Consider the following 24,418-nt stretch of genomic DNA (forward strand, 5'->3'; position numbering starts at 1 on the left):
TCAGAATCCAGCGCCTTTGCGTTAATATTGCTGAATACGCTTCAGCGGCCGGCAGTCTTCAGGTGTGTCAGATGCGCTGTGGTTCCTTTTACCCGCCCCTGTGTCAGTGGATCAGTAGATAAAATCGGCAGGATGCAGTGGGGGAAACCAGCATCCGACACGCCACGTATGGTGAATGAAGGTGTTTTTAAGCAAGTTTATCTCCTCAAGGTTGCAGAGATTGGAGCGAAGACCGATGAGTATTAAGCATTTTTGGTGTGGGAGCTGCTTGTTTTTTACTACTTTAAGGCCTCATTCACATGAGAAAAGGGCGGCACGTACAGCTCCGTGCTGCGTGCATGGCCGTATCGGGCAGCTCCCGGGAAGGACAGGTGCTGCGTGTGATTTTTAGTACGCAGCTCCTGTCCTTCTCTCACCCCAAGTACAGGTCCGCCCTACACTCACCCTAAGTACAGGTCCGTACGGGAGCGGATCTCCCGGCTCGGACGCAGACAGGGCTTGCAGGGCGGCTGAGCGTAAGGTGGCGTATGGCCGCGTACTCCCATAGAGGAGGACAGGGGCTGCGTACTAATCGCACGCAGCACCTCTCTTTCCCGGGAGCTGCACGATACGGCCGTGCACACAGCACGGAGCTGTACCAGCCGGCTTTTTCTCTTGTGAATGTGTCCATAAAGGCAACAGTCAATTAAATAGTTTAGTCTGACTGACGGAGATTCTTAATTAGGTTGCCCTCTATGTTGATTACAATCAACCTTCTTTATTATGATTCCTCTTATCTGGCTGGCAGCAATTTTTGTTTCAGGTCATCATTGCTGTTAGCACGATTAGAAGTTAAAGTTTTATCCAGAGATAAGGTTAGACCAGGGCAATAGTTTGCGGTGCCTGCCATAGCTGGTAGGTGACAAAAATGTACTGATGCTGCTACAAACCCTAGAAACAGTGCAACATCCACGGTATGGGAAAACGGACATACCCTTGCCTTCCCACATTGCTGTACTGTATGCTTGAGTGGCCTATCACCAGGTGCCAAGTGCTGTTACGTATGGTGCAAGTGTACGAACCTAACCCTATGCAAATGCTGACTTCCTAAAAATCTTTTTTTATTCAGTCTCATTGCTATGATCAGATGTCTTACGATTCCTGTCACTCACCACTAAAGCTGGCTACCTGTCGCAGGAATTTTGTGTGAATCTGTCGGGCCCCAACCACCTCGACAAAGATCCACTGAAGAATTGAAGGAGCCGGCTAGATAATTGTTGGCCGAACAGTTACTGCAGCCAACTCAGCGGCACTTCCTATTCGGGCGTTCAAACGGCCCCGCTCGTGTGGCTCTTTAATTACAATAGCCGCAGTGGGAGATAAATCCATCCACGCTGTTGAGCATAGGTGTGGGAAATCAAGTGGTTGTCTCTTGTTCAGCCCGTGAAGGGGGATTCGGGGAAAGAGAATAGAAATGTGTATAGCCAGCTTCATTGTAGATTAAAACACAGTTAAGCATTAAATGTTATAATCATTTTTGTACGTTGACAGTGGAAAGGCTGCCATCTAATAGGATGTGCACAGAAAGTGTTTTCCTTTAAGATTTCTTCTGTCTGAAAAGACTTTGAGGGGGATTTGTCAAAACTGAAGCAGAGAAAAACTGGAGCAGCTGTGCATAGCAACCAATCGGCTTCTCTTTCGTTTTCAAATCTTAACTGAACAAACTGGAGAGAAGCTGGGTGTCTCGTGCTTTAAAGTGACATTAAACCCTCAGATTTTTTGACATAAACCAATACTGTAATGTGTGCCTTACTGTAATCCATGGTAGTTTCCCTTCTCTTTGCTGCTCTTCCTTTTAAATCCTCATGTCTTCTCATGCTGGGGGAGAACTTCCCTTTGCAGCTGAACTCTTCCTGTAGTGCTGGCTCAGGTTGTGAACCTATACACAGACACCGTGTGTCCATTCCAGAGACAAGGCAGTCTGCTGCAAAACAGAAGTTCTGCCCAGCATGAGAACAGATACAGATTTAAAAGGAAGAGCAGCAAAGAGAAGGGAATCAACCGTGGATTACAGTAATGCACATATTACACTTGTTTTATGTTAAACAATCTGAGGGTTTAATGTCACTTTAAGCCCTAATTCACACTAGAAAAGGCCGCCCTACGCTAACCCACCCTGCACGTGACTGAATGGATCCTGTCTGCGTCCAAGCCAGGAAACACGCACCCTTACGAACCTGCACTTGGGGTGAGCGTAGGGCGGCGTACGGCCGCGTACTCCCATAGAGAAGGACGGGGGCTGCGTACTAATCACACGCAGCACCTGTCCTTCCCTGGAGCTGCCCGATACGGCCCTGCACGCAGCACGGAGCTGGACGTGCCGGCCTTTTCTAGGGTGAATGAGGGCTAATACTTTGAGTCACTGGCACAGGGCAAGCATTTACAGAAGAAAGTAATCTGCAGACTTGTTCCAGGTCAGTAACTGAATGTATAGAGGCTACTGAATCATCATAACGGTCAGGCAACTAGCATTTTCAGAAAGGCAGGCCATCATTAGTGCAGGTTTTATTACGTATCTTAACTGCAAGAACATGAATGGGATATCTTGCAGCGTACCAGTCCTTAGATGTTGTGACTGCTTTTGTTTTCCTTTTTCAGAACCTTTCCCCTAATTTTCACCTAGTTACCCTGCCAGTAGCACGCTTACTGTCCTAGGGCAACAGTTCACTCACTGTACTATAAAGATCTATGGAGAAACTGCATTGTCACCCTAGCACTACAAATCATCCCCCTCCTCATGCCTACAACACAGGTAAGAAATGCTCTGTAGTTCACAGAAGTGAAGAAGGCAGGGCTGACGACAGTGGAGGGAAGACTGCAGAGTGCACAGGACAGCATTCAATTTCTGGAAGTAACAGCTGCTATTTTTCTGTACATTGAAAATAAAACATGGGGAAATGTCCTTGTATTGAGGCGCTGAACGGAATCCCTGTCGGGTACTTTGCTGCAGAAAATAAAAGCTACATTCTGGTGCTGTGAACAGCAGTTTCAATTTGTTTTCTTAAGCTCTTACGGCTTTAGCTTGCGCATGACCATGTGCACGTATGCGTTTTCGTAGGCAGGTCACTTGCTGAAAGTTATTTTTTTTTTTTCTCTAGAGTACTCCCAGGAAGCCACGTCTGATAATTTGGAGGAGGAGCTTACTGTAGCGCCCAGATGTGATGCCAGCAGCGAGGAAGAGTTCATAGAATCTGCTTCTGCCGTGCAGGATTTTGGCAAGCACCAGAAACTCATCCCACCCCGATTTCAGAGGCAACAGCAGGTAAATCTGCATTTATTATCTTTTTTTCTTTCCCTTACTACAGCCAAGACACCTTGCAGCAGTGTGAATGTCAAATTTTGCAGTGTACAGGGTCAGCACTTACCCAGAAGTCTGCAGGTGCTCTAGAGAACAAATCTGTTCAAGGAAAAGAAGTAATGAAATTGGTTCATTCAGCAGCATTTTTCTTTTGAGTTTCTGTTCAACTTTACTTGCCATGTTTCTCCAAGCAGTGGGTGGATTCTGAAATGGCATCTGTGTGTGAATGTCTCAGACACCGGCATGTGTTCGCTCACCTCCCGATCTACTGAGCCGACCTGTGACAGTCTCATTGTCACAGGTCGGCAAGAACTATGAGGTGAGTGAAAAGCACCCACCTGATAGTGCTCCTTTTAACTCTGATTCTATATTATAAAGACCCCATTTTGACTCTTAATAGAGCACTATTCCAGGCTTGTAAACTGGAAAGCAATGACCCCTTTGTCCACAAGATTTCAATAGTGATTGGATGTGGGCCAAATGGAGAGGACAGAATTCAGGATTACATCTAACACCCTGGCCTGAGTGGAGGGGTTGATGTGCTGCTGTTTGCGATGGAGAAGTTGAGACAGTGGACATGGGTGGGGAGGAAATATCATGAACTTAGTCTTGGACAGATTGTTTGAGGAAGTGGTGTGACCTCTATATTGATATGTCCTTGAGTAAATTTATTTCAGAAGGTGACGGGAGGAGTCAGCTGAAGAGTACAGAGATTTGGGTGCTGTCAGCACTCAGATGTTGGAAGCCCTGGGAAGTAATCAACTGAGTAGGTGTAGATAGAGAATATAAGGAGGCCAAGGACCAAGCCTGAGGGTGGAACGACACACCCCCTACGACCCCTACAGAAAGGAAGAGGAGATAGTTATAGGTGACACTGAAGGTGCCCGTAGATGGGAAGGAGGAGAACCACAGTGAAAGAGCACACATGCGGAGGAGCCCGTGCTCGGCTGTGTTAAAGGCAGCAGAAAGGTCTAAGCATGGGAGTATGGAGTAGCCAGATTGGAAACGGTCGAGATTGTTAACAGTGTGGTGGTTGGCTCAGATGGTTGTAGACTAGCAGTTTAAGTTTGGAGGTACACAGGAGCAAGGAGATGGGTCTTAAGCTCAGATTGGTGGGGTCCAGTAAACCAATCTTCTTGATTGGTACGCAGTAAGCTGACCCCAGAACAGGAGCTTACACAGTACAATGCAGTACACCCTGCTGCAAACTTTGCCAACATATATGTGACAGGAATGGAGCGAGTCACAATAACAAAACCTACAGCATTAATGGGTCATACTCATGCACATCTGCTAACGTAGTGTGCATGATACAGTGTTCAGCATGTGACAAAGGTTGTTACATCGGGGAAACTGGCCTTAGGCTGCAGCTCAGGATGAAGCTACACGGGAGCTGGATCAAGAACCACAAAGAGGATGAATATTGCACTCCAGTAGTACTTCTCCCAGAAGGATCACTCCATCCAAAACCTCAAAATGAAAGTACTAAAAGGGAATTTTAAAAACTCTCATGAAAGGAAAACATTTGAGATGAAAATGATTTTACATTTCCACGCCATAAAGGAGGGACTTAATGTGGATTCTGGTTTTTTGATACATTGCCAGAACCTTTTATGAATATACAGAACATTATAATCATGTATGTCGTATATTTCTGATCTGTTTAGGGTTTATTGGTCATCCTATGTTTACTTGTTCTGTGTTTTAGTTATCAGGATACATTATTTACTCCCAGGTACAACATTTATGTTTACCTCCTCCCCCCCTCCAACAACTTTCTCTTGCTATAAGTGGTAAACTCTTGTCATGTTGATTAGTATTGCTTTTGACCTGAAGAAGAGAGGTTAACTCTGGAAAGCTTGACTTTTAAATAAAATGTTAGTCCAATAAGAAAGGTATCATTGCACACTGCAATACAAAGTTCCTGATGCAGGAATCCCTAACTGCACCTAAACTTTCAGATATGAATGGGGCCGTATTGGGGTCTGTAGTACCATACCGGATATAGTTGCATTTTATTTTGAAGTATGAAATTTGGCATGCTGCCCCGATGGGAGAAAAAAAATTGTCACGTGAAATGAGTTTGAGATCCCTGGTCTAGACGGTGCTGCGGACATCAGAGCACTTTGGCTGGATTCTGAACATCAAGAAGTAGGGATGCACCTATATATTTGCCGCCGAAACATATCGGCCGAATATGGCCGAGAAAGTGACAGACGGCCGAGCTCTTCGGTGGAGAGCTCTGTGATCGGCCGGCGTCTCCTCCCACACCGCTCGGCCGCCTATCACAGTCCGGCAGAGCGGTGTGTGGGTGGTAACAGCGCTGTCACAGGAGACTGGGCTTTCCTCTCTACACTGCTCGATCAGCCTCCTGTGACAGCGTGTCATAGAGAAGAGCAAGGTACACACACTCAGCGATCACTGATCTCTGAGTGTTTTTACATAATTGAGGATATGGTATGTGAACTATATCCTCAATTATGAATAAATGGGAGTGATCTACATCACCCCGATTCATTCATGATTGTGGTTATAGTAAACACACAATGTTCTCATGGTATCAATGAACAGGAACACTCATAGAGGATTCCTGTTCATTGATAACAAGGGACACAGAAAAAGAGATTGAGGACTTTCAATCTCTTTTTCTATTTTAAAAGGGAAATATCAGGGGTCTGTTTAGATCCCCAGTACTTCCCAAAAGCCCCTAAAAGTAAAGTAAAAAATAAAAATATTTAATACAAATTAATAAATATAAAAAAATTAAAGTTTATAAAAAATAAATAAAATATTTGAAAAAAATAAAAAACATTTTCGGTTTCGGCCTGACATTTTTTTTAAATTTCGTTTTCGGTTTTACAATTTCCATTTCGGTGCACCTCTATCAAGAAGTCGTCCCTAGTTTCCTCACATCGCTTGGAGTATTTGGGTCTTCTGTTGGATACCCATTAAGCAAAAGTGTTCCTTCCTTAGAACAAAATATTGCAGTGTTGCGGGATCAAGTTTGGTCGTTTCGATCCCGTGCGGGCTCTTTATCTGTTAGCCACAGCTCCCTTTAGGCGTTCAAAATCTTTATTTGTTTTGCCTGAACGTCCTAGAAACAGGATTTTGTCTTTACCGTAAAATCCTTTTCTTGGAGTCCATTGAGGGACACAGCTTTGAAGAATTCTGAGACGCAAGGACGTTCAAAAACAGTCCAACAAAGGAGTGGGCACCATACAAAACTAGAAGAACCAGCTCAAATGCTCAAACAGCTGCCTGAAGAACGTTTCTGCAAACACTAGCATCAGAAGAGGCAGAAAGATCAACTTTAAAACCTTAGCAAAAGTGTGACTAGAAGATCAAGATCCAATCCGAGTAACAGGAACTAATAGAATGAGCAGAAAACAGGAAGAGGAGAACCCATTTCCCGCAATTCATAAGCTTCAATGACCTATTCACTTAGAAACAGCAGATCTAGAATCTGAACATTGTTTTTATGCTACTCAGATTGGCTCTGCAGCGCAATGTGACTTTCAACTTTAGAGGATCACGCCAGAAGCTTACTATAAGACTGAGTACATGGTCCCCTAGATGCTGCTTCCGTTTCTCTTCGGTAGACAAAACTGTTTGCTCTGTGAGGAAAAGCTCAGGGAGGGTTAGAACCTTTGCGCTGCGCAAACTGTTGGCGCTATATAAATCCTGTATGAAGATAATGTCGGATTTATTTTTTTTCTGACTGTCCTGGTCAGATTTACCCTTTCTGCTTGTGTGTCCTTAAAACATTGCCACTGGAGCAATAGGTGAGGAAATGTTCAACAGTAGACCTTGGCAGAGGAGTAAAGCAGAAACCATCCTTTTATATTCCACCCTCTGTCCCAAAGATCTTTTTTTTTTCTTCTGCTGGAGATCTACACATTTGCTGCTGAGGGTTAGGTTGCGATAACACCTCTACTATATATGTTACATGTTCCCATTCACATGGCATAACAAAGGATCAAATATTTCAGGGCTTGGATTCTGTATTGTATATTATATATACACTTAAAAGAAGAAAAAAACTTGCGTTTTTCTTGCTGAAAACTCTCAGCTTTTCCTTCTGTCTGAGGGGGCTGGGGAGTTGTTTACCATAATTAACCCTGTCACCACTGTTATGCCAAATTCTGTTATCAGTTGTAAATTAGATGTGAACACAGTTTGTCCTAACAAAGGATCAAATATTTCAGGGCTTGGATTCTGTATTGTATATTATATATACACTTAAAAGAAGAAAAAACTGTCCCAGTCTGTTCCCTGTTTCCACATCTAATCAGGGCAAAATAAGCTGCCCATAGAGTCCTATGTATAATCCTGCTCCAAAGAAACAACTAGTAATGTGAATTTAAAAAAAAAACTTTTTTAGGTATGCTGTGTGAATGGGAAGTCATTACAAACATAGTGGGGGGGGGCCTCAAATATAACTGCAAATACATTTTAAGAGTTAAACTATAAACACACATTCGAAAATAATACTTCAACGTTTTGGGCTTACCTATAGGCACAAGTTTGGCCTAGTCGCCCATGACACGAACGGTGCCAGCTCTGAAAACTGCTTTACTGTTTTTTTTTCAAGTTTTTTTTGAAGTTGTGTATGAGTCTTTCCCACTTTATTTGCATGATACCATGGCATTGGTTGGAAGGATAGATAGGTTGTTCGAAGTGAGGTGTGAAGATTGTTGATGGATGATGTAAAAAAAAAAAAGCATGCTCATAGAGGGATAGCAGTATGTGCCTGGAGTTTTGAGGCCAATTACCTGTTTTTGATTGGTGGGGGCGGGGGGGAGGTTGGCATCAAAGTACAACTCTGATTGACACACAGGCGTTCCATAGACAAACTTCTAAAGCTTTTATTGTAATATTCATGTGTAAATCCCACCTCAACCTAACCACTGAACCATCACGTTCTCAAACAATTCATCACCAAACAGCTACCTCATGTATCACTTGCCCCTCCCTTTTAGATTGTAAGCTCTCAGGGGCAGGGCCCTCCTTACCATCTTGTCTTGAATTGTATTGTGATTGCAATGTCTTCCTTATATTGTGAAGCGATACGCAAACTGTTGGCGCTATATAAATCCTGTATAATAATAATAATAAATTGTGCAGAGCATATTAAATTAAAATTAGGTTTAATGTTGAGGACAAACGGTTGAATTGTCTTATACCAAAACCTTTTATACTGAAAATAATTCCCTGCCCCTAGTTTCCGCATATTTTTGTTTTTTTAAAGGCTGTACATGTACTTTAACCCCTTCATGACTGAGGCCTTTTTTTCATTTTTTGTACCCATGTTATATTCCACATTTTAGGCCTGAAAATTACTTAATCGACCTCCTCCCCAGCGACAGGTGAGTCGCCAGGATCGCTTCTGTTGTAAAGCCGACAGTCGGCTCTACAAGTTTAAACAGAGTCCCGGCGGCAAAAGTCACCGGGAGTCTGTTTAAACAGCCCCGATGCTGGCGACGTACACTGTACGTCGTCAGTCACGAAGGGGTTAAATGTTATCTACAGATTTTTTCTTTTTCATAATGAAATGTGCATGACAGGTATTGATGTAAGTAATCGTGCCTTTTTCAGGAGCAGTTATACAAGATGCAGCAATGGCAGCAGCAGGCGGCCTATGTGGCGTCTACGCATTCCAACCCTCCTCGCACCTTCTACTCCCACCACCCGCAGATGCTGGGCTTTGACCCTCGTTGGATGATGATGCCTTCCTATATGGACCCTCGGATGACTCAGGGTCGTACTGCTGTGGACTTTTATCCCTCTTCTCTTCATCCGCCAGGTAGGTAACCAGCATTTGGTCAACACAGAAAAAAAAGAGTGGCGCTTTTAGGGTACCAAGTGACAAAAACCAAGCAATTACAACATGATAAAACAAGGTTTCTTTATTATACCAAGGTTAAAAAATGTTTAAAAAACATAATTGATATGTACACATTTCAGAGAAGGAAAGAGCAAATTGATCTCCAAATGAACTATTGCAGAATTATAATCTGAGGCTAAATGACCGTAACACACAAAATTGATGCAACACACTCTTGTACTCATGCAGCACATAGATGCCTCTTATATCAGGAATAGTATTTTTTCTCGAGGCATTTCGCACTCCAAGCGCTTCCTTGGGAGATAAAGGAGATCGTGCCTGGCCGCAAGAGCCCAAGATCGAGGCGTGCCCAAGGACATAAAGGACCCCCCCTAAAAAAGGAGATTGCCCCACTATTAGGGGTGTGTTACCTTTTATATTCAGGATTTTGTCACGATAATGTGATTCAACCAGCATTTAGTAAACTGCAAAGCAAAAATTTGCTCTGTGGCCTCCTGGTATTCCAGCTTCAAATAGACCTTACCACTATTGAGTATTTTTTTTAATTAGTACTAAGAGATGTGTTCATGAAGGGGCTAACACACTTAAAGTACACATAGACCTGAAGTGGCAGTTGCCGGTAGCATTCTCCTGTCTGGGCAGCTTTTGGTAGCCTTGCCTTACAAGTCCGGAGAAATTTTAAATCCCCGCAACCTGTGCTGAGAATGCACTGATGTTTAGTAAGCATAATGCTTGATAATGAAAATGAACACTTTGTGTTACAATTTGTCTGGACTAATGAATGGCGTTTCTGTTGATGCCATCCCTGATGAAGGCATTTGATGCCTCCAGAAACATCCTGGTCTAGTATAGTTGGCAGGTGACATACATAGGGATGAATGTGCATTTTCGACCTTTAAAGGTGCTCTTTAGCCTTCACAGAAATGTAATTGAAGTTAACCTCTAATGTCGCTAGGTGTCACGGCAAAAATGTCATTTAAACACTTCTAGCTATAAAAATGCACCTACTGTACATTGCTTTTAATACTAACGTGTGCTTGTCTTGTTAAGGTGTGATGAAACATTTGATTCAGCAAGATTCTGTGGGTGGAAGCTGTCAGGCTGATGACTGCCAGTCTGCCCTGCCATCAGAACGCAGGTGTGCAGAGCCGGTGTCGGTATGGAACCAGGATGGCTACGTCCACATCCAAAGCAAAGTCTACTCTGTGTCACAACAGAAGCAGATGGAAAACGCAATGGAAGGAGGTTACAACAGGTAACATACCTCTGATGGTGATCCTGTTGATAGTAGAATTTAAAAAATGTCAGTATTGCATCGGCTGACCTGTTAATAGTAGATTTTTAGAAATGTCAGTATTGCATCGTCTGTCCTTTCTTAATTGCCCTACTGCTTGTGAACCCTCTTCAGGTGTAGTACCTTTCCCATCTAACATCTGTTCCCTATCAGCTACTAATCCTTTAGTAACTTGCTGCTGTTGTATCAGTGCTTTCTACCTGTGTCCGCTGTATTCCCGCAGCCACTGAACAAGTTTATTGTTATCTGTTCTTCCTATTGCCTAGAACACTCTGCTTTGTACATCTTCATTCAACTACTGATCCTTGTGCTTGTCATTCCTCACCTCTATTGATGTTGGGCGGTTCTCATTTAAATCCTTGCCTTCTGCTCTTTTATAGTTTAAGCCTGTGTTTGCTAAAGGGCTGCAGCTAACGATTATTTTCATAATCGATTAGTTAGCCGATTATTAACTTCGATTAATTGGCTTTAGAAAAAATAATTTAAAATAAAATATGCGTCGGTACCTGACATGTGAATGGACCTCCCCTTCTTTGATTGAAAGCGGAAACGTCTGGGTACGTCTGGTGAGTGCATTATTAAACAAATAAGGAGCACGGACTGCTGCCACTTTGAGATATATACCCAAAAGAAAACTGTTTAATCAAGTGTTAAAGGAGCGGACACTTGTAACACTGTGAGATGTCTTATCGGACGGAAGGACGGAGGAGCAGCAGCAGCGGAGGTACAGGGGGGCAGCGGGGGATTTCATAGTCACGGTCGCAGTCTCTTCTCCCCTCTCGTGTCCGCTACAGTGGTCTGTGAAATGGACTTTTAGGTAAACAGTACAAATAGTACATCTAGGCACATAGGAATCATTTATGATTCCTACTTTTTTGCTGAAGATGTAGGTTACCTTGTGCCTTAAGATCATGTAAGTAGCCCAAAAAGTATTTTTGAGCTCACTGATTTGTTTTCTTGCTTACAGGAATGACAATGTGTATGCCACTTCAAGGGAACGATCAGAGGGCATACACAACCACCATGAACCTTTAGAAGAGCGAGAAGAATATTTACCATCTGGCAGTTATGAAAGGAAACCTAGTGGGAATTATAACAGCTGCATTTCACCTCAGAGAAGGGGTCATGATGTCCCGTACCAGCAAACAGAAAGTTTGTCAGAGTGTGCAATAAGCAAGGGGCAGCAAGCTGGTGCGCAGTCTAGGACCTCTGACTTTGTAAATAAGAAAGCTCAGTTTAATGGCTGGGGCTATGGACATCAGAAGTCTTTAGATGCATCCAGTAGTATAGAAGAGGAGCTTTCTAAAGACGAGCAGGCAGTGGGGTCTGAAACATGGAATAAAGATGATGGTACAACACAGGACTCCACTGGAGAAACAGGTTGGCGAATGGAGCCAGCCAACCCCAATAACCAGCAGCATTTGGAAAATGCTGGGAGGAGCAGGCGCTCAGGTCCAATAAAGAAGCCAGTTTTAAAGGCTCTTAAGGTTGAGGAGAAAGAGCTGGAGAAGGTAAAGCCTGAAACAAAAGAACCCGTTCAAACAATGAAAGAAAAGCTACTCTCTAAGCTGGACAATGTGGCCAAGGTGGAACCCCCTGCTCTGAGTTCTTCCTCCAGCTCAACAATAGAGGACAAGCCTCAGCCACAGCCTCCTGTCCATGATTTGGAGAAGGCCCCTCAAGAAACAAATGAGAGAACCTGGAGCAGTAAGCCAGTTTCCCATGAATCAAATCCTGCTCCTCAAACCAAGAAGAGCAATTGGATTTTCATAGATGAAGAGCAGGCTTTTGGTAGTAGGGCCCAAGGTCGTGGTAGAGGCAAAGTGTTTAAAGACTTTACTTTCCGTGGAAGAGTGTCTGCTGGCTCTTACAATGGACAAAGAATGGGCAGAGGCCGAGCTCTTCGGGAGTTTAATCCTCCTGAAGATTTCAGGAGTAAGGTTTCCCGAAGGCGGGTGGCTAGTGAAACGCACAGTGAAGGGTCTGAATATGAGGAACTGCCCAAACGTAGGCGTCAGCGGGGAACTGAGGATAGGAACGAACCCCCCCTTATTGAAAGAGATACTGAAGATACAAAAGGAGACTTTCAAGGTTCCTGGAGGTCTAATAGAAATTATTCAGATGACTCCAATAGTGTTGACCCAAAATCCAGGGCCCCAAGGGCCTTTGGAAGATCCCTTCCACCAAGGCTTAGCAACAGTTACAGCAGAAGACCATTCACATCCAAGGATCCTTCTCAGTGGAATTCCAAATATGCAGGTTCCTCTTGGCAAGAGTACAATGCACAAACTGAGTCTTATGGACCCCGCCATAATACAGACAGAGACTATGCGCATGATTATAGGTATGCTGATTCCTACCATAACAGAGGTTTTGATGAAGCCCAAGATGATAGACGGTCTGTTTTCCAAGATGACTGTTCAGATAAGGATAGTTTGGAGAAAAGATCTTTTGGAAGACGAAGGCCTCCTCGTCAAGACAAGCCTCCCAGATTTCGTCGCCTCAGGCAGGAGAGAGAGCCTGTTGGTCAGTGGAGTGGTGAGGAAGTGAGCAGTGCTGTGAAGGATCCTGACAATTGGCAGACGCGTTCTAAGTTATCACTTGGTGAAGTATCTGGACCGCCAGAAAGGCCTTGCCATAATACTGACCATGTCCATGAAGACTGGGAAACTGCATCCGAGAGCAGTGACTTTAGTGAGAAGAGGCCCGCTGATCTGGATGGTGAGGGGAATATCTCTGGAAATGGCTTTTCTGAAAAAAGAGAGTTATCCAAGAGGAGTTTCTCCAGTCAGAGGCCATTAATGGACCGCCGCAAGGTGGAGCCTTCCAATTATGAAGAAAAGCCATTGAAGGTCAGCGGGAGTTCCCGTAATGACTACCCAAGCTCAGCTTCACTGAAGAGCAGGTATTGGAATTTTATATTTTTGCTGTGCAAGCCTGTATGTCTGTCTGAAAACACTCAGCTAACATGTGTTCACCAGTGCATCAAAAAGTCAATCAGTGGCATGGTAGGGATGTAGTCTTGTATATTTTGTCACAAATTCGATCTTGCAAGCTCAATAGAACTATCTAAGAGATGCTAAAGCTGAACACACCATGAGTATACCAGATAGTGCAGATCAACAATGTGTTTACCATACCACAGTGGTGTATGTCTGATGGTATATGATCTTATACCTTGAAGTAAGCAGCCAGAATGATCATAAATTGATCGAAGCAGATCTACCCTCTGCCAGGTGGACGTCTAACAAACATCAAACTGCGAATGTAAGGGCGCTGCTACCGACATATTTCTGAGGAATGGGTGGAGACCCTCCCCAAAAAAAACCTTGGTGGTGATGGTCTTCCATTTGCTGTTTGATGTCCATTCACAGGTCCTCCTTGTAAGCCTTAGAGTGTTCTGTCATTCAGCTCTTCCCTTTTTATGGCTTTGAGAGGGTGATTCAAAATTTAAGTGAAATGTTGCCAGTGTCCTTTCAGCTTAAATGGGGTGTATGACATTGCTCCCCTTAAACATCTGTACTAATTTACAGGTGAAACTCTAATAATTAGAATATCGAGCAAAAGTAATGGCAGTAATTGCTGCAAAAGGGGCCCAAACCAAGTACTGAGTACATATGCATGCTTGTACTTTTCAGAGGTCCGATATTGTTCTATGTACAATCCTTGTTTTATGGATTGCATGTAATAATCTACTTTTTTGAGGTTGTGGATTTGGGATTCTTGGGGTTTTCATGAGCTGTAAGCCATAATCATCACAATTATGACAAATCACGGCTTGAATTATCTTGCTTTGCATGTAATGAGTCTATCTTGTATATTAGTTTCACCTTTTAAGTTGCATTAGTGAAATAAATGAACTTTGCACGATATTCTAATTATTCGAGTTTCACCTGTAATTGGCAGCTGGTAAAAAAAAATATACAGTGATACCTCGGTTCACAAACTTAATTTGTTCCACGATTCTTGTCGCGAACCGAATCAAACTGCGATCAGACCGCGATCTCGACTAGAGGAAGCCACAACCACGTTTTAGAGCGGGGAAGGTAAAACATTAATTCCTTCAGGGAAAAGTGCAAGTCATTCCTGGATTAGTCACTGCAAGTTTTGCAGTCAAGTGTCAGTCCTAGTGTCACTAAAGCTAGGTTCACACTAGGGATGCACCAATACCGATTCTAGTATTGGTGCAGATGCCGAGTATTTGGGCAAGTACTCGTACTCGCCCAAGTGCTCCGATGCCTAGCCCGATGGTGCCGGTATCAGGAAACCGGGCAGCACGTCATTGCACGCTGCCCGGCTTTCTAATTGGCCGGTAAGCCAGATCCATGCTCTCTCGCCACTTGTGACGAGAGAGCAGGAAGCCGGGCAGCGTGTAATGACGAAGCGCCCGGCTTTCTGATTGGTCGGGAAGCCGGCTTCATGCTCCCTCGTCACCTTCATCCCTGCTAATTGGGAAGCCGGGTGGCACGTCTTTGCACGCTTCCCGGCTAATCAGGAAGCCAGGTGGCGAGTCATTACACGCCGCCTGGCTTCCTGAATGGGACTTTTATTACTCGGTATTCGGTCTTGGCGAGTACCGGGAAAAAAAATATTGGTACTCGATACCGAAATACCTGTATCGGTGCATCACTAGTTCACACCTGGGCTACTGACAATCGTGCGCAAAACCACGTGGATTGCTGGGAGGTCACAGTCGCCCATCACAGCCGATCGCGCTGTGGATGACAAAAGGTACTTGAACTTTTATTTTTGCGATTGCCACGCAGATGTAACCCCATGCCGCGCAGCAACCGCTGTGTGCACTAGCACACGATCGCGCGATCCCGGGACGCTCAGGTCTGAACCTAGCCTAAAACCTATCTGCAGTGGACTTGAATGGACATTTTGCTGCACTGAGGAAAACAGTTCTTGTTTTTTTCCTTTTTTTTTATATATATATATATAGAAACACTACTGCTGACAATATATAAACACTGCAGTCTCCTGCCTATTTTTAAGTTCAAGTAATTAAAGGCTAACTCTGAAAATTACACAAAAATAAGTTTTGCAGTAAGGACAAACCTCTCCTTTCTCTTGTGTCATTCCCGGAGTTGGGCTTTAACCCCTTTATGACCGAGGCCTTTTTATCATTTTTTTTCACCCATCTTATATTCCACATTTTAGGCCTGAAAATTAATTAAAACCCCCAAACATTTATATATTTTCTGAAAGCCAAGACCCTATAAAATAAAATGGTGGCTTGATAAGGAGCGCAACTCCTTATCAAACCCCACACATTTAGTGAAAAATCTACTTAAATGCCCCAAAACACAACAAATTACCATTTTTTTTTAAATACAATATAAAAGATGAGGTTACAACAAGTAAGTAGATACCCAACATGCATAGGTTAAAAATTGTGTGTGTGTCCATGAAACGGTGGCAAACTTCAGTACCCCAAAAAAGTCCATAAATGACGCTTTAAAAGCCCCCACAGGTCGTCAATTTAGAGATACACCAAAAATGCTGGCTGTAGAATTATTGCTCTCACTCCGGTGTGCTCGGCGATACCCAACATGTGTAGCGCGTTTGTCGTTTTCATAAGTAGGCGCATCCGACGCGTGTTTGTGGCAACGCGCATGCTTGCGGGGGACTTTACAAAAATGTGTTTTTTATTTTTCTTAAATTTATTTTATGTAATGTTCATTTTATAAACTGCTTTTTGTTGTTGTTTTTTTTTTTAACTTGCTATCACATAGGGGGGGCTCACAAGCCCCCCATGTGATAGCAGATGGTGGTGACAAGCACTCTTTAAGGTGATGCTCGGGGTCAAGAAGACCCCCCCAGTGTCACCTTTACACTCCAGAAAAGCTGTTGAAGTGCAGATCGCACTTCAATAGCTTATAGCTGGGCTTCAGACGCTCAGCACTGACAGCTATGGGACCGGAAGTGATGCAATCTGCATCACTCCCGGTCCCATAGAACAGGGAGGGGATAGACGAACAGGGGTTCGTCCATCTCCTCCCCAGCTCCCCGCCAACACCAGAGAAGCCTGTCCCGTAGGAGGGGCAATGGAGAGCGGTGGTGGTTTGGGGGACGACGACACCCCGTCACCGGACTGTAGAAGCGACCTGGCGACATCTGAGTCGCCAGAATCGCTTCTATTGTAAAGCCGACAGATGGCTTTACAAGTTTAAACAGAGTCCCGGCTGCTTGAGTCTGTTTAAACAGCCCCGATGCCAGCGACGTACACTGTAGCCGTTAGTCGTGAAGGGGTTAAGATCACACGAGTAATGCTGACCCTAACTTTTAAACTATTAAAACGATTTTCCTCAAGCTGTTCTTTGTTAAGCTGATAAAAAAAATGTAAATGACTGTACATTCCTGAATTAAATGATTTTTTGCATTTTTTCCCCCCACCATTCCCTGCTCGTTTAGTTGCTGTTCTGAAGAGTCTTACGCTCAAGAGAGCAGTCACCATCGCTATGGGATGGAGAGGTCTTCACAGTATGACCATGGAGACGCCTCAGTGAAAAAACCTGAAAGGGACTCCAGAGCCACCGGACTTAAAGGAACGGAGAAATCCGAGGCCATCTCTGGATTTGATCTGAAATATGGAGGTAATCATGATGAAAGGAGTTAACTACAGTATTCTTCCCCTTTATCAATCCTAGGAAGTGTAGCTGTGGTCCTAGAATTAATATTTTGCTGAGAATGAGCAGTGATAGACGTTTACTGCCCACAGCCATACTTGCCTGCTTTGTGTGGCAGTAAATAGAAAGATGCTGGAGTAGCACTTAATGCTCCAAAAATCAGTCCAGCGGTGTCTCCCCAAACACAGGACCCACATATTTGGTTATTTTTGTTTCTTTTGTCTTGTTAGCTTGAAAATTGTCATTGAAGTATTGTAGTAAAAGTAAACCTTGTTTTCTCTTAGTAAGCAAAGTACCAGGTTAACTTTAAAGGAAGAGCCATAAGCATACATAAATCCAATGCCGCTGCCAGTCTTCCATGAGATGCCTGTGCACGCGTTGGCTTTCCGAGCATGGTTAAACTTATTCAGGATTGTGCAAGCTCCCCTTGTCCTATGTGACAGTGATTGGTGACTCTGGCACTTAGAGATGCATTTTGAATAGGCAGTGAGCGTGTCACATCCCCCCCCTTCTTGGAAAGCAGAGATGTGATGGGATGGTAAATACACACACACACACATATATTTATTTTTAGGGATGCACCGATATATCGGTCGCCGAAAATGGCACTTTTGGCATCAGTGATCGCTGAGTGCTTGTAAATAATTGAGGACATGGTATGTTGACTATACCCTTAATTATGAATGAATGGGAAGTGATCTACATCACCTCCTGTTCATTCATGATTGTGGTTATAGTAAACATACTGTCCTGTTATGTCCTCTGTTATGAATGAACAGGAACACTCAGTATAGAGGATTCCTGTTCATTCCTGGGCTGCAGAAAGAGATTGAGGAATCTGTGTTCTCAATGTCTTTTTCTATTTTAAAAGGCCCTTAAAAGTAAAGTAAAAATTAAAATATTTATTAACAATAAATAAAAGTAAAATATCAAAAAATGTTTTAAAAGTTTATAAAAACAAAATATTTTTAAAAATGTGAAAAAGTTGAAATAAATTTTTTATGTTTTAAGTGGAAAATTAGGGGGGTCCTCTTATACACCCAGACACCCATAGCCGGCAAATACGGTATATATCTCTATAGATATAGATCTATATCTATAGATATATATAATACGATTGTCATATACATACCTAATAATAGTCAAAGTACAGGTTCCAGTCCAGTTCTAGTATCTATCCTTTGCTTGGTTCAGGTTTTGCTGACTGTTTTCCAGATTCTGTTATTGAGGAGCAAGCCGACATGGGAGGGGAGGCCTACTCAGACATGAACAGCAAATCCCGTCGTGCTCTAGACAAAGATCGCAGGAAAAAGGATCAAGTTGTTCAGGTTGGTCATCTGCCCTGTTACATTTTTACTCTAGATATTAAAACCTCTCATCTTGAACTTTCTGATGTGTTAGCCTTTCAAAAAGAATAGTCGAAAAAAAATCCGGTTTGCAATAGTACGGTCACTTTGATCTGCTAGAGGCATGTATACATAGCACTCTTAAAGTGTGCCTTCAGACAAAACCCATCGGGTGTTATTCTTGTCTGTCCCCATTAGGAAGTTTTACCCTCTATATTTATCTAGGTTATCATTGTCACTGGGGCATAAAATGTGATCGGAAATCCAAAATATTACAGTGGTTACTGGAATAGAAAATGAAAGGAAATCTTAAAATGAGGACACCTGTTCCATTGACAACTATCTATCGAGAGGTTTTTTTTCACTTCAGAAGGGTGTTGCATTCCAGTACAGGTCTATTGGAATGCAAGCCCTGCAGATCAAGAGTTGTTTAAATTGTAGGTCAAATGCACCTTTTAATAAATTCTGTATGATCGCATAATCTAATGTCATTGACGCATCCCTTCTTTAAGCCTGAGTCGCTTGGCTTTCGGTTTATCACTTTAGTTTTGTAGAGGGCTCCATTCATTCCCTATTGTAATTCCATTGCAGAAAGTGATGGGAAGTACAACTAATGGGACACAGACTGCGGGGGAAAAAAACATTCCCTACTCTATCCCAAACTGAAAAGGGTTTGGCTAAAGAGTCACTTGCCTATCAGTAATTTGTCAAAGTTTGTATGATTGTGTTTTTTCCAGTTCTCTTTTAATGCCCATTTCTCTGCTTAGGTGCCTAATAAGAGTACCAACATACAGTCCAGAGTGCCACCTCGCTTTGCCAAAAAGCAGAACAGTATGTGCATGGATCAGACAGATGTTGCAGGCAAAGAGATCTGGGAGAGCAATGGCCAAGGTATATTTTCCCGACAACATTTCTATGAATATTGCTAGGCTAAAATTCAATAATTCAGTAGATTCTTGATGATTGTCAGGCAGCATCCATGACCAGCTTCTGTGAAAGGTGGGAACATACCCATAAGTCCTTTGTGTCTATTGCTCTCCATTTTCAGGTATCTCTGTTCAGTCTGGCAATGATACATGGAGCAAGCCTGGAAGTACTTTCAGTGCAGAGTCCTCCTCCACTGAGGTAAGTTCCATTCCTCCTGCTTTTATTGTTTAAAGGAAAGCATTTCCAGCAAGCACAAATTTTGTTTTCTACTTTTATAAATGATTGCTCTTCCATAAATACTGTGACATACGATATCAGCCACTTAGGGAGTATATTGTGTTCATGGGTCCATAGTGTTCACTTTGTGAGCAGAAGCAGCACAATTTTGTGTAGCACTGAAAAGCAGGAAGCTGGTTCTTCATATAAAAAAAAAACTAATATGGCCGTCCTCACATATATAATTACAAACTATATTATATCATTAACACTTATTGATGAGATTTACCTTAAGCTCACCACACCCTGCAGTCTCCTTGGAATTTGCCAAATACTGTATATAGTGCAAGCGCCTACCTGATTGGATGCAGGTTGATTGTATGGTTTTGGTAGGTCCTCGTATTACATAGTTTTGGTAAATCAATAGAAGATTGTACAATAGGATTGTAAAAGTTTGTAGTAAGCTTTAACCGCTTTGGGACCACCCATTGTAAAAGAAAGTCCTGTTCTGAAGTGGGTTTACCAAGAACACGGCTGCTGCTGCACAACCGTCGGATCCCCTGTACAGTGCGGTGCTGTGTGCCCTCCGCCACCGCCTGCGGCTTCCCTGGACTCCACTGTGCCCCATGCGGGCCTGGGACCGGCATGGCAGGTCTCCCCTGACTGCTCAGAGAGAGATCAGCAGGCTTCCAGCCACTGACCTCTCCTTAGATCAATGGCCTGGAAGAGATGTGTATTACATCATTTCCGGTTTCACTGTGTACATTCTCTGGCTCTTAGAGCCAGGAGAAGAAGCCGGGGAAGCAGATCTCTGCTTCATCAGCTTCCTTGGGGTCCCTAGGTGACATTAGCAGTCTGAAAGATCCCTGATGTCTCCATAAAGAGGACCTGTCACTCTATATTTGCTATTACATAGGGGGCTTCTTAGCCCCCTATGTAATAGCAAATAGCTTCTTAGCCCCCTATGTGATAGCAATAGTGTTGAGTGTAAAAAAAAATTAAAGTAACATAAAAAAAATGCAAAAATAAATGTTTTTTTAAAGGCTCCCCCGCCCCCACGTGCACACACACAATAACACAAGCATGCTCCGGGAACGCCACACATGTTACGTATCGTTGCAAGCGCCGTAGTGAGAGCAATAATTGTATGGCCATAAATCACCGGTACCAAATTACCAAAATAATTGGGTATTATATTCTTTTTCTATGCACTAAATTTCATTTTAGTGTATGTTATCCTAAAAATACTAGTTTGATAAACATTTGCGCAAATACCGTGCGACATAAAAAATTGCAACTAGCATCTTTTTATTCTACAGGGCCTCTGCTTTCTGAATCTGTTTTCTAGCCCAAAATTCTGATTTTAACGTGTGTGCAAATGTAAGAAATTGCTCTGGCCAGGAAGTGGTTAAAGTGAAAAATACTGCATGTAAATGGTGGTGTTCAATGATCAGTGCATTCCATGTTCCAATAGATCCTGCTGTTATGTACTCAGGAGGGACTTGAGCATATTTTTGACACAGAGAGACTTGGCTTTGCCAAAGATGAGATGAATGTTTCGGTCATTGAACATCCAAGGCATTTAAAAAAAGGTCGTTAGGCCTCCTTCCTACAGCATACGGTCCGCCGTTCAAATCTGTGCGGTGTGCACGGCCGTATTGGGCCATTTCCGGGAAGGACAGGTGCTGCGTGTGATTGTACCCTATGGGAGTACGTGGCCGTATGCTGTCATATGTTCACCTGAGCTGCACATCCATGCGGTTGTCTTTGCTCGGACCCAGACAGAATCCATCCTGTCCGAGTACGGACACCCGCATGGATGTGCAGCTCGGGTGAGCGTACGGCCGCGTACTCCCACAAAAAGGAACAGGCTGCTACAGTGGGGCTACCCCTGCACTGAACTGTCCCTAGACAAAACGAGCACTTAACCCTTGCAGTGTGGGGGTAGCCCCTCTACAAGGGTTAATTTTTCATATACTCAGAGTTCTTTCATTCACACTGCGCATGCATTGTTAATTATAAAATGCAGGCCGCCATGTAAAGTCTGCAGTTTCCCATAATGCTTCAGAATATACTCAGACTGGAGGAGAGGCTTGCCGCATAACCGGCAGGTTATGTAACCAGGCGTTCCTGCCCCCATTGCTTTTTTTAAAAATATATTTTATTATCCATTCATAGACATGAATGAAGCTTTGTTCATAGTCACAAAGCAATTGACTTGCTAACCACATTTGTATAAAATTTTTTAGTATGCCATGTTAAGGCCATATCCGCGGCTTTAAAAATGTGGTGCTATGTGTACTTTACCGTAGGGGGTCCATATATAAAACAAGGCATTTCCTAAGCGCCACCCAGTGGTCATAAGGTGCTGCAAATCTCATTTGCAGAGATGCTCAGCAGACATTTTATAAATAGACCCCCTAGTATGAATAGCTTTCTTATAGACAAGAGTAGCGGTCTTGATGTTTTTATACTCACTGCTAAAACATCTTAGTGACACTAAACTCTGGAGATAAATCTTAAAAATACATTCTAGGACCTTAACTTTTAATAAAAATGTAGCTTGTTTGTGTATCACTCGGCTGTAAATCCTCAAATCATCTCTGAATTGGTGCTGACACTGTCCTTCCTTCTGGAGGGTGGCTACTTTTGTTCCCCATGGTCCCTGTGTGTGTTGTAAAGTAGTCACCGCTCCAAGCTCAGAAAGTACAATCTCATTACAAATTAGTAAACTAACAGGTCTATTCACAAAAGGGTGAAGAGTTTGGAGAAGGCAGAAGAAGTGAACAATCTATGTCAGGGGTGGCCATTAGGTAGATCGTGATCTACCAGTAGCTCTCAAAGCTGATGCTGGTAGATCACGAAGGGTGTGAATGGCGGCCCCTTTATTCCATTTTGGTATATTTATTTAGCTGTGCACACATGATTACCTATTAGCCCGAGTCTGCTGTGCCAAGCTCCCTGACACCTTTCTGGTGGATACTGGTGGGTGAAGTGCTATGTATTACATCAAAGAATATTACTTTACACAGCCTGTTGCAAAATACAGCAAGGTGAGACAGGAGAGACAGACAGGAGAGAGAGGAGAGACAGCCAGGAGGATGAGCGTGGAGAGACAGCCAAGAGGATGAGCGTGGAGAGACAGCCAGGAGGATGAGCGTGGAGAGACAGCCAGGAGGATGAGCGAGGAGAGACAGCCAGGAGGAGGAGCGAGGAGAGACAGCCAGGAGGATGAGCGAGGAGAGACAGCCAGGAGGAGGAGCGAGGAGAGACAGCCAGGAGGATGAGCGAGGAGAGACAGCCAGGAGGAGGAGCGAGGAGAGACAGCCAGGAGGATGAGCGAGGAGAGACAGCCAGGAGGAGGAGCGAGGAGAGACAGCCAGGAGGATGAGCGAGGAGAGACAGCCAGGAGGAGGAGCGAGGAGAGACAGCCAGGAGGATGAGCGAGGAGAGACAGCCAGGAGGAGGAGCGAGGAGAGACAGCCAGGAGGATGAGCGAGGAGAGACAGCCAGGAGGAGGAGCGAGGAGAGACAGCCAGGAGGATGAGCGAGGAGAGACAGCCAGGAGGAGGAGCGAGGAGAGACAGCCAGGAGGATGAGCGAGGAGAGACAGCCAGGAGGAGGAGCGAGGAGAGACAGCCAGGAGGATGAGCGAGGAGAGACAGCCAGGAGGAGGAGCGAGGAGAGACAGCCAGGAGGATGAGCGAGGAGAGACAGCCAGGAGGAGGAGCGAGGAGAGACAGCCAGGAGGATGAGCGAGGAGAGACAGCCAGGAGGAGGAGCGAGGAGAGACAGCCAGGAGGATGAGCGAGGAGAGACAGCCAGGAGGAGGAGCGAGGAGAGACAGCCAGGAGGATGAGCGAGTAGAGACAGCCAGGCGAGGGAGTTTTTTTTTTCCGTTGGTAGATGTCATGTAGCTCGTTATTTGAAAAGTAGATTGTTGGCAACCCTGATCTAGGACAGCATAGCTGAACTGGAAAGTGAGCTGAATTGGAGAATTGTTCCAAATCGGCTATTTTTGCCTAGTTTGTTCACTCCTCCTGTTTTTTTTTTGCCTAGTTTTCCAAACTAGGCAAAAATAGCTGATTTGGAACAATTCTCCAATTCAGCTCACTTTCCAGTTCAGCTATGTTGTCCTAGATTGTTCACTTCTCCTGCCTCCTCCAAACTCTTTTCTGAATAACCCTGTAAATGTGAGCTTGGAGTGGTGACTACTTTACAACACACAGGGAGCATGAGAAACAAATGTAGCCACCCTCCAGAAGGAAGGACAGTGTCAGGATGAATTTGAGATGATTTGAGGATCTACAGCCGAGTGATACACAAATGAGGACAAAGGTCTTTCTTCAGTTTTTGTTTATATATTATAATCAACATTTTAGCCCTGAAATTTACTTTAAACCCCCAAACATTATATATTTTCTGAAAACCAAGACCCTATAGAATAAAATGGCGGCAGTTGCAATTTTTTTATGTTGCATGACAGTAGCACAACTTATTATCAAACCCAAGAATTTATTGAAAAATGCACTCAAGTTAAATTTATTAACCCCAAAACACTATATACAACAATTTTTTTTCTTTAAGGTGATGCTGGGGATCCAAGAGACCCCTACTATCACCTTTACACTCTAAATAAGCTATTGAAGTGTAGATCACACTTCAATAGCTTATTGCTGGGCTTCAGGAGCCCAGGAATGACAGCTATGAGACTGGAAGTGATGCAATACGTGTCGCTCCCGGGCTCATAGAACAGGATCGTTCACCGATCTCCTCCCCAGCTTCCCACCGAGAAGCCAGGTTCCGGGCCCGTAGGAGGGG

At 43.8% G+C, this 24,418-nt stretch overlaps 1 protein-coding gene across 4 annotated transcripts in view; it reads left to right on the forward strand.

Annotated features, from left to right (window-relative positions):
• The window catches only part of PRRC2B (proline rich coiled-coil 2B), a 77,491-nt gene that overhangs the window by 29,989 nt on the left and 23,084 nt on the right, over positions 1-24,418 (forward strand). For 3 of the 4 annotated variants that reach the window (XM_018565338.1, XM_018565340.1, XM_018565341.1), the window contains exons 12-19: positions 3,138-3,301; positions 8,933-9,140; positions 10,233-10,437; positions 11,444-13,381; positions 16,894-17,075; positions 18,324-18,436; positions 19,222-19,345; positions 19,503-19,579. In XM_018565338.1, coding sequence (XP_018420840.1) covers positions 3,138-3,301; positions 8,933-9,140; positions 10,233-10,437; positions 11,444-13,381; positions 16,894-17,075; positions 18,324-18,436; positions 19,222-19,345; positions 19,503-19,579 — 3,011 coding nt within the window. The remainder of the gene's footprint in view (positions 1-3,137; positions 3,302-8,932; positions 9,141-10,232; positions 10,438-11,443; positions 13,382-16,893; positions 17,076-18,323; positions 18,437-19,221; positions 19,346-19,502; positions 19,580-24,418) is intronic. The other variant, XM_018565342.1, reaches the window with a different exon arrangement.

The sequence above is a fragment of the Nanorana parkeri genome, unplaced genomic scaffold (assembly GCF_000935625.1).
Source record: "Nanorana parkeri isolate BGI_ZX_2015 unplaced genomic scaffold, ASM93562v1 scaffold834, whole genome shotgun sequence".
NCBI lineage: Eukaryota > Metazoa > Chordata > Amphibia > Anura > Dicroglossidae > Nanorana > Nanorana parkeri.